The 9123-nt window shown below is 48.8% G+C and overlaps 1 protein-coding gene across 1 annotated transcript; it reads left to right on the top strand.

Moving 5' to 3' along the window:
• Nucleotides 1-4682: 4682 nt before the first annotated feature.
• On the top strand, nucleotides 4683-8246 carry Bsx (brain specific homeobox). Its single transcript, XM_021173370.2, has 3 exons — nucleotides 4683-4944; nucleotides 6750-6946; nucleotides 8007-8246. The coding sequence occupies exons 1-3, from the start codon at nucleotides 4683-4685 to the stop codon at nucleotides 8244-8246; spliced, it is 699 nt and encodes a 232-aa protein (XP_021029029.1).
• The last annotated feature ends 877 nt before the right edge of the window (nucleotides 8247-9123 follow it).

Genomic DNA, 9123 nt, shown 5'->3' on the forward strand with positions numbered 1-9123 from the left:
TTGTAGTGCTTAAACTAAAGTACTCAGATAGAAGGTAGGCTGAAACAGACAAGCAATAGAATACAAACTGTTACAAGTAAAGTGTGTTACTCAGATCCCACAAAAATACATCTCTCCTTTATTTTGCGGGCAACTTGGCTAATGGAACCAGTTCTTCCTTTGATCATCAATAGGGCCATCTTTTTGGGAAACTAAGTCCCATCTCAGACGGCAGTTTTAGCTGAGGCTGACATGAAAGAGAGAGGGGCTGTTTAATTATCCATTCCCTGAAAAAGCACATTTTTTTTCTCTCTTTAAATTAATGATTCTCCAGCTAAAACCCAAGCAGAATGACACTGGATGCTAGATGGGGAGAGAAGCTCATTTGATCTTGATTATTATTGCTGCTGCTGTTGTTGTTATTTTCTCTTGGCAGCATCCAGGATCTGGATTTATGTGTCAACCTTACAGCTACAGCTTGCTGGTTCTAGGTGACAGACTTTTTTTTATCCAAGTGAGTGTGAATAAAATAATATAGAAATGTACTATGGATGCATTTATAAAATGTCCTAGGGCTTGGAGAAAGCAGCCTTTGTATAATAGATGTTCATTGAATTCTCACCATGATTAAAAATTGGCGGTAAACGAAGGGCAAACCTTGACAACATGTTAGGTTAGTTCTAGCAACCGCTTTCTGTTTTTCCATTTTCTTTTCTTTTTTAAAGATTTGTTTATTTATTTTATATATACGAGTACACTATTGCTCTCTTCAGACACATCAAGAGAGGGCATCAGATCCCATTACAGGTGGCTGCGAGCCACACATGTTTACTGGGAATTGAACTCAGGACCTCTCTCTATCCCTGCTTTTTGTTTTCTTTTTCTTTTTCTTTTTCTTTTTCTTTTTCTTTTTCTTTTCTTTTCTTTTTTTCTTTTCTTTTCTTTTCTTTTCTCTTTTCTTTTCTTTTCTTTTCTTCTTTTCTTTTCTTTTCTTTTCTTTTCTTTTCTTTTCTTTTCTTTTCTGTGTGTCTGTCTACATTTAAAAGAATGAAAAGAGAGGGTGGTGGTGAACTACACAGGCACTGTACAGTTCAGTAGCCTTGAATGTAGTGTGGCTCCAGGGCACTTGAAACATAGCGACTGTGAGTTCAGGTTGCAGTAAATGACAGATACACACTTCTCTTTGAAGATGTAGTTTGTGGCTTTGCATGGTGCAGACCTGCAATCCCAGAGTTTGGGAAGATCAAGAATCCAAGGTTATTCTTGGCGGCAGATTGAGTTCAAGACCAACCTAGACTATATGAGACTGTGTAAAAAACAAACAAAAAGATGCAAATAATATTTATGTTGATCACACGTTGAATAATAATATTTGGGATATTATCCAGATTAAATACAGTATGCAAATATTTTCCTATTTTATTTTATTTGAGATGGGATTTATTTATGTATCTGAGGCTGTCCTGAAACTAACTATGTTGACTTGACTGGTCTTAAACTCACTGATATCTTTGCTTTCTTAAAGGAAGGTACCACCAGGCCAGGCCTTATTTTACAATTTGACGAGTATAATTTAAAATAATCAGTATGGGTCACATGCTTTATTACTCATCAGCACAGTTCTAGGCTTCAGGGTTAAGCCAGACAACGACATATCTCTTTTTGTTTTCTTTTTCTTTTTTAAGATTGTTTCCCTGTGGGTCATAATTTTTACCTCCTACCTAAAATCTATCGCTGAGGTGGTTACCCAGATTGTCTTGGACCCGAGACAGGTAGAGTTGGAAGGCAGAGGGCGAAACGGCTGTCACCGAGTTGTACACTTTGCAATACCTATCACCTCCTTACCTTAGAACAAGCCAGGACTATGACCCCGAGGGGACTGGACACCTTGTACCCTCGCGTTCACCCCAGAGCGCAGTAGGACTGCATCAGAGCTGGTTTTGGTCACTCTAGCGGTTTTCCCAGGGTTCCGCTCAAGAGCCCGGCCAGTGGGGGAAACTTTCCCAGCATCCTGTGCCTCAGGATTTCCTCAGGGGTCTGGGACATAGTAGGGCCTGGAACCAGAGGCCAGAACAGGGCTAAAAACCCTTTTGAGAACTAACCTTATGCACACCGCCCGCCTGCATCCGGGCTTCTTTGGCGCATTGGGCTCAGGCCCCACAGGTTCCCCTATTAGGATGTGTCTGGGACTGGAGGAGAAAGGGTCTCTCTTCTGTTATGGATAAGGGTGGCGGCGGCACCGAGAATGCCTAAGAGTCCCCAGGGGTCTGCTTTGGTCCTGGCAGCGGTATTCATCCAGCCTTTTAGCATTGTTCGCTGGCGGCGCTAATAGGCAAGGGAAAGACGCCAGCGCCCCAGGTCCTGCTCCTTTCCCAGAGACCCGGTTTCCTTGTCTCTTAACTTCTTAGGTTCCTATAGCGACCTAAAGAGGTAAATTCAGGATGGCCGGATTTCTGAGAAAAACGCCTTCCAGTTTCTGTCCTTGGGCAGCTCTGCTCGAGGTTAGCCTGGGCGTGATCCTCCGCCGCTTCTGTCCTGGGGAGAGCCATAGGCGGAGCGGAGAATGCGGCGTCTATTTCCGGGTCTACAGACTATCAGAGACCAGGACCAAGAAGGGAGTCTGACACTCTTCTTCCCCCTGCGATTCCTCGAGCAATCTGAGGTAAAAGACTTGTCTGTGTCACAGCACAATCACTGGCACCGTTCTACTAACCCCGTTCCCCAAGTGACATTCAGTCTCTTCTGTTTCTAAGGTATAAGTTAGTCCCTGACCCAAGGAAGCTGAAAGCCTGCCCCCCGGAGGCCGGGTGAGGATCTACACAGTGTCTGGGAACCTAGACAAGGGCTGAAGCTGACACCCACTAAAGTCTGGCTGTAAGAAGCCCGCCCCACTATAGCTTGCCAGCCTGTGTTTGGAGATAGAGTAGATTGCTATTCTTTTGCTGCATAGGGATGATTGATATCCATTTGCTACATTCACGTTTCGAGTGGAGGTGGGTGGACTTCCTTTATGTGTGGACCATCACCCCAGTTCCTCTTCAACATTTTCTTCTATCTCCCTCAGTCCCAAAATCGATGACTTGACCAGGAAGCTGGTTAGAGAACTTCTGTAGAGTCTACTGTCTTTCCTTTCGGAGGTCATCTCCCCTCTGCCTACAATTACAAACTTTAAGACACAAGTCCCCTCCCAGACAAAGAGAAACACTTCTGACTTCATTTAAGTGGTCTCGGTCCCTTACCAAGCTCTCCTTTCACTGGCTACTGCCAGGCTTCCTTCCTCTGTTTCCTCCCCCTATCTGCTTACCAGTGTGTCCGTGTGGTACAGGACGCTCCCACTTCCTGGAGCACTGAAGTTTGGGGCCTAATTGATTCTGGTAATTAATTTGTTCTACCTGCTAGATCAGATGGAAATCCTACTGCAGCGCCCGAGGATTAACACTTGACTTCGCAGCACCTCTGCTAATTATCTAATAGCATGGGTTGTGAGGACTCAGTCTCTGTTAAAACACTTTTGCTATTAGCAGTAGTGATTGGAATTGTGATGACGACTAGATATCAACAAATTAGAGCTTAAAAATGAGGAGATGGAAGAGAAGTGGCTTCTTTTAATTTCCCCGAGTTTAACATCAATAATTAGAGCAATTTTCAGAGATGCGAGCCCAAATTACTCCTGCTGTGCTGTAGATGATCACCTTAATTTTAGCAAATTGACTCCAGGGAAATAAATGTGACAGATTAGAAAAAGACAAACAGAAAAAAAAAGGAAAAGATTGGAAAGAAGAGTAAGGAAAGAGGCAGAGGAAAAAGAGAGGGAATAAAATCTAACTCAGTGATGGGGACCCTGTAGCTGGAACTGGTGATGTGGCAGAAATAGCAAAGAACTGTAAGAATGAAGTGAAGAGCAGCCAGGAGGGCGGCAGGGAAAGGTGACTATGGACAGATTTAAAATGACCAAGTCTGTGATGCACACAGACCCCCCTCTGTCCACTCCTTAAATTCCCGATAAAGAATCTTCCACCTGTCATCTTTATTTCCCTCAACAATTCAATCATCCCTGTTGTCAATTTAATCTAACTGTAGCAACTTGGTGTAGCGGACAGAGTGCATCTTCATTTCTTCACTTCTCTTTTCCTTTTGCTTTCGATTACTGAAACTCTTTAAAAGACAACAAACTGGCTCAAATGCTTGAGTTAAGTGCTTTAATCCTAGGCTATTGGGACTCTCTTGGTGTTCTCTCTAAGAGGCAGGTTGTTAAACAACGGTGAAAAAAATCATTTCCAGTCTTTTAAAAAGATAGAACAGAGGAGGCAGCGCTTGCAGGAGAGGGGTAGAAACTGGGGTCGAGAAACCATATAGGAACCCAACCCATTGGGCTCAGCGCTCCCTGCTTGGCCAGACGCATTCAGCACCGCGGACAGATCCCGCCCCGCCCCGAGCCCACCCCACCCTCCCCTCTGCCTCTGCAGCCTCCCTATTGGTTCGCCGGGCTCCCCTCTCCAAGCTGCCAATTCTCCAACACACAGAACCAACCTACCCCGGCGCTGGAGAGGCAAGAAGACAAGCGCCGGGGATAGCCCAGGTCGGTAGAGCTGCTGAGCCTGGGCGATCAGGAGCAGCTGCAGGCTCTTGAGTAGGCCTGCCGGGAAGCTGTTTGCTTCCTGCACTTTGTCCGGGCCCTCGCCCTGTGACAGGCGCTCTGCAAGATGAATCTCAACTTCACTTCCCCTCTTCATCCAGCATCTTCTCAGAGGCCCACGTCGTTTTTCATCGAGGACATTCTGCTACACAAGCCCAAGCCTTTGAGGGAAGTGGCCCCTGACCACTTTGCCAGCTCTCTGGCCTCTAGGGTGCCTTTGCTAGACTATGGCTACCCCCTTATGCCCACACCCACCCTCCTCACCCCTCACGCTCATCATCCTCTGCATAAGGGGGATCACCACCATCCTTATTTCCTGACCACCTCAGGTAAGTAACAGAAGCCTCTAGGAGTAGGGAGTGGGCTTTTTTTTTTCATCCCCCAGAGCAGAGGCTATATCAGTCCCGGTGGTCTTTCTCCTTCTGTAGCAGTGGAAGGTTAGGGACATGGTTGGGAGCTCCCTTGAAGCAGTCCAACGGAAGGGAGCAATTTCTGGTCACTTCACAGTTTGTATAACTAGACAGGGATTGTGTCTGGCCAGAGGAAGCTGGAGTGGGTAGATGTGATCATATTCCTGGTGGGCAGTGTTTCTTCCAGGCAACTTTGGCTCATCTCTCAATGCCACTTCTAAACTTCCTCCACTTCAGAAGGGTTCCTTAACCAGCTTGTCCTAGGGAAATGGCACTGAACTTTCCAGTGCGGAAGATGAAAAGGCTTCACCTGGCCCCGCTCTCTTCTGCTAGGTTGGGTCAGGAACATTTGCAGATTCTGCAGGAGGCGTAGAAGTGAGGGAGGGCCGGGGGTAGTCTGCCACTGGCAGGAAGGGGTCGGGGCAGAAGGGAGCTGCAGTTCTCCAATGACCTTCACTTCCCGTGTTCAACATTTAACTCATAAGCAGTCTGCCTTGTTCTGGCCCAGTTGCTGGAGTCGCTGAAATAGTTCGTATTTACTGTTTGGCAATGAGTGGGGGTTGGTAAAGTAAGACTGGGCCTGCAAATGCTGGGGGATGTCTGGATTGTGTTCCTTTATTTGATTCTCTCAGTCTGAACGAACACTTTCTTCCCTAGCATTTCCAGTCCAGCCACACAGAGAAATCTTCTAGTTCAGTTGCTGAGCACAGTAGTAAGCTGATTCTAGTGGGGGCTGAGGGAAGGGGGCAGACAATGTATGAAATACAGGCACTCAAATCCAGGAAAAAAGTGCTGAAAGTGTAGGACAGTAAAACCCGCTCAAAAGCTCTAGGTTAGTGAGGAGATCTTAAGGCTCCAGGTGAAATTAGAATTGCTCCCTGGCTTTGACACCTGGCTGAAAATGTACTCTTTTCCCAGTACTGGTGTTGGGCAAAATTCATGGTGCTGAAATGCTTGATTGTCGTTTTCCTCTCCTGGGCATTGGCAGATACTGGTGTCTGAGGCCCGGATGCTTGGGGCGCCTAATAAACCAGGTAAAGCTGAGAGGCTCGCGATACGAAAGCATCCAGCGAAAAGGCGCTCAGCTCTCCTGATTCTGGGCTCGGAGTCGGAGAGAAATGATTTAGGAACAGACTAGGGAGCGGGGGTCTCCAGGGCGACCCTGCTACTGACAAGGAAATGTCGCGGGCCAGCGCCACAGTTTCTCGGGTTATGCGTCTTTTCGCGCTGTATTTGGTTGATGGAAGGATGAGAAAAAGGTGCTTTTTAGAGTTGAGTTATTAACCGCATAGCACAGTACTCAGTGTTGGTAGGGGTCTGGATAGATGCAGGTGGACAATCCTGGTCCAACTTCGGACTTTTGCAAGCAAACTTTGAAGGCCTAACAGACAACTGGAAGTGTGCGCAGGTTCTGAAGTTTCCCCAGGAAGATATATTTTTCTTTTTTTTTCTTTTTTTTCAGGGCCTCTAGATCTTTTATCTACTTTTCTTTTCTGTTTTATTTGCTGTTTTTTATTTGAATTTTGGGATGGCCTTCTAGGAAAAGATCTCCAAGTGCTATTTTGTGGCTCCTCTTCCGGCTGTTATTGAGAGATGGGTTCCAGGAGCTTTGGAGCAAGTAGGAGAGAGGGAATGCTGGGCGTCGGGATGGAGTGGAGCGGGAGGATGGAGGTTGCTTCCTCCGAATGCGGGCTCTGTCCCTCAGACTGCTCTTGTCTCTGTAGGGATGCCGGTCCCGGCGCTGTTCCCGCACCCGCAGCACGCGGAGTTGCCCGGGAAGCACTGCCGCCGCCGCAAAGCTCGCACGGTGTTTTCTGACTCGCAGCTCTCCGGCCTGGAGAAAAGGTTCGAAATCCAGCGCTACCTGTCGACGCCAGAGCGCGTGGAGCTGGCCACTGCCCTCAGCCTCTCGGAGACTCAGGTGAGCAGGAGTCGGGAGGATGCCCCGGATTCTGCGTCCTGCTCTTCCCTCCTCAACTATGAAGTAGTTCCAGAAGGATCAAGTACAAATGATCCTCCCTCCTCGCCTTTCAGCATGTTTCCAAGATCCGACAGAATTTATACCCAATTTTTACATTAGATTTCTCTACCCGGCTCTACTGGAGAGGGAAAATCACTTTGATTCGGCTGTCACCTCCAAGTCACACCATGGTTCTTTTTATTTCTCTTCTGCCCTTCATCCTAAGGGTGTAACAAGCTGTGTTAGAGAGGGTCTTGTTTGTGGAGGAATTTGAACAATTTACTCTTTGTTTTGTTTTGGAGAGGGTATCACTATGTAGCCCAGGCTGGCCCAGAACCCAATCTTCCTGCGTCAACCCCTGTGTGTGGGCTGCCAGTTCACACCACTCCTCGGTGTTCCTCTTACCCCTCCTCACTGCACCCCTGCATGTCTTATTTCAGTCAACCTTACACGCACCGCAGCAAGTCTTCACAGATACCTGAGGGCGCTCCACATACTAGTTTACCTCTCCTTTTTTCGTTTTTGCGCTCTCTCTCTCTCTCTCTCCTTTCCTTCCTTCTCTCCTTTCTTTTTCTGTCTTTTGTCCAGCCCCCCCCACCTCTTCCTTTATTTCACCTCATGATCTTGCTTGATTAGAGCTAAGACTAAAATCCCCTCCAAAGAAAACCAGTCAGTTCATTCCACTCGTGACTACTAATCCACGAGTCCCGTTGGACCCGGGATTTAGGTGTTTTCATCACAGATCATAAATTTAGTGTAAAGGAGTCCCCAAGTACACAGCGCTTGCCCCCATTAATTACCATTGACCTTCGTCACTCTTCTGGGGCAATATCTCCTAGAATTCAGCCTAAAAGGATAACGTGTGACTTAATCAAAACGCGGGGCGACCATGGCGGTAGGACCGAATTCGATTCAGTAGACAGCGAGCCTTTCCCCCCCCTAAGCTCCACCGATCACCCAGACCTTTCAGTCACCGTTTGTGTGAGGAATGATATGATCTTGTTTGTCTCCCCGACATCAGGTGAAAACGTGGTTCCAGAACCGGCGGATGAAGCATAAAAAGCAGCTGAGGAAAAGCCAAGACGAACCGAAAGCCGCAGATGGGCCGGAGAGCCCGGAAGGCAGCCCTCGTGCTCCTGAGGGCGCGCCTGCCGACGCTCGGCTGAGCCTGCCCGCCGGTGCCTTCGTGCTTACTGAGCCAGAGGACGAAGTGGACATTGGGGATGAAGGCGAGCTCAGCTCAGGGCCGCATGTGCTCTGAGTGGCCAGGCTGGGAAGGGAGACCGGGGCGAGGAGGCCGCGGGGCCAGACCTGGTTCTTCCTGGGTGGGAAGACTCGCGGAGACTCCAGACTGCTCCTGCGACCTGGGCTGGAAGAAAGAAAGGCAGGCGCAGTCCATTTAGCAACTTGCATCCGCCAGCGACTCGTTCCCATGCCTCCTCCCCGTCCAACGGGTCCCCGTCGGGGATCACCGATGTGATCGCTGGTTCCCGCGCCCCGCGTCTCCAGCGCCCCGGGACCTGCCGAATGTCGCTGCTCAAACTAGCAGCTGGGCTCACGGCGGTACAATTCGACCAAGCGCCTCTGGCTCCGCGCGCCGCCAAAGCAGAACCCCTCCATCCTCATGTCTCAGCCACTTGTCATCCAGCTCTGTCACTCTGTCCCCGCGGCCTCTCCACCTAGGCGGTCGCTCTCTCTAAAGCAGTTTAGTTGACCACAGATAAAGGGACCAAGTGTCTGGGGCTATGCCGGGATCCAGGCTATGCCGGGATCCCATCGGATTCTCTAAACCTTCAGAGCCCTTACTGTGTCGTTGGCGGCTGTTGACTACGACTGCTCACACCCCTGCCGGGACCCTACATCTCTTATTGAAATCCTTAGGCGAACCCCTTCTTCTGACTGCGCTTCCATCCTCGGGTGTCCCAAAAGTCATGGGTGCGCTCGGCGTCATGGGTGCGCTCGGCGTCCCCGGGGCGCTTGTAGCGCTGAAGGGCCGGAGGGCTCCACAATCCCCTCTCTACAGAACTGTGGGCAGAGAACGTCCACAGCGCAATTTCTGCTTCCTGAACTTGTTGCACTCTTGTCCCGCAACCCTTCCATGTCCCAAAGACTAAAGAGATTTTAAGCGATTGTCCTCG

Source organism: Mus caroli, unplaced genomic scaffold, assembly GCF_978045245.1.
Source record: "Mus caroli unplaced genomic scaffold, Mus_caroli_1 scaffold_11, whole genome shotgun sequence".
Taxonomy (NCBI): Eukaryota; Metazoa; Chordata; class Mammalia; order Rodentia; family Muridae; genus Mus; species Mus caroli.

Bases quoted from the DNA above. Each gene is read 5' to 3' on its own strand.
- Bsx (XM_021173370.2), top strand. From the start codon at position 4,683: ATGAATCTCAACTTCACTTCCCCTCTTCATCCAGCATCTTCTCAGAGG. The intron at 4,945-6,749 runs GTAAGTAACAGA...TTGTCTCTGTAG, and splicing joins TTATTTCCTGACCACCTCAG to GGATGCCGGTCCCGGCGCTG. The intron at 6,947-8,006 runs GTGAGCAGGAGT...CCCCGACATCAG, and splicing joins TCAGCCTCTCGGAGACTCAG to GTGAAAACGTGGTTCCAGAA.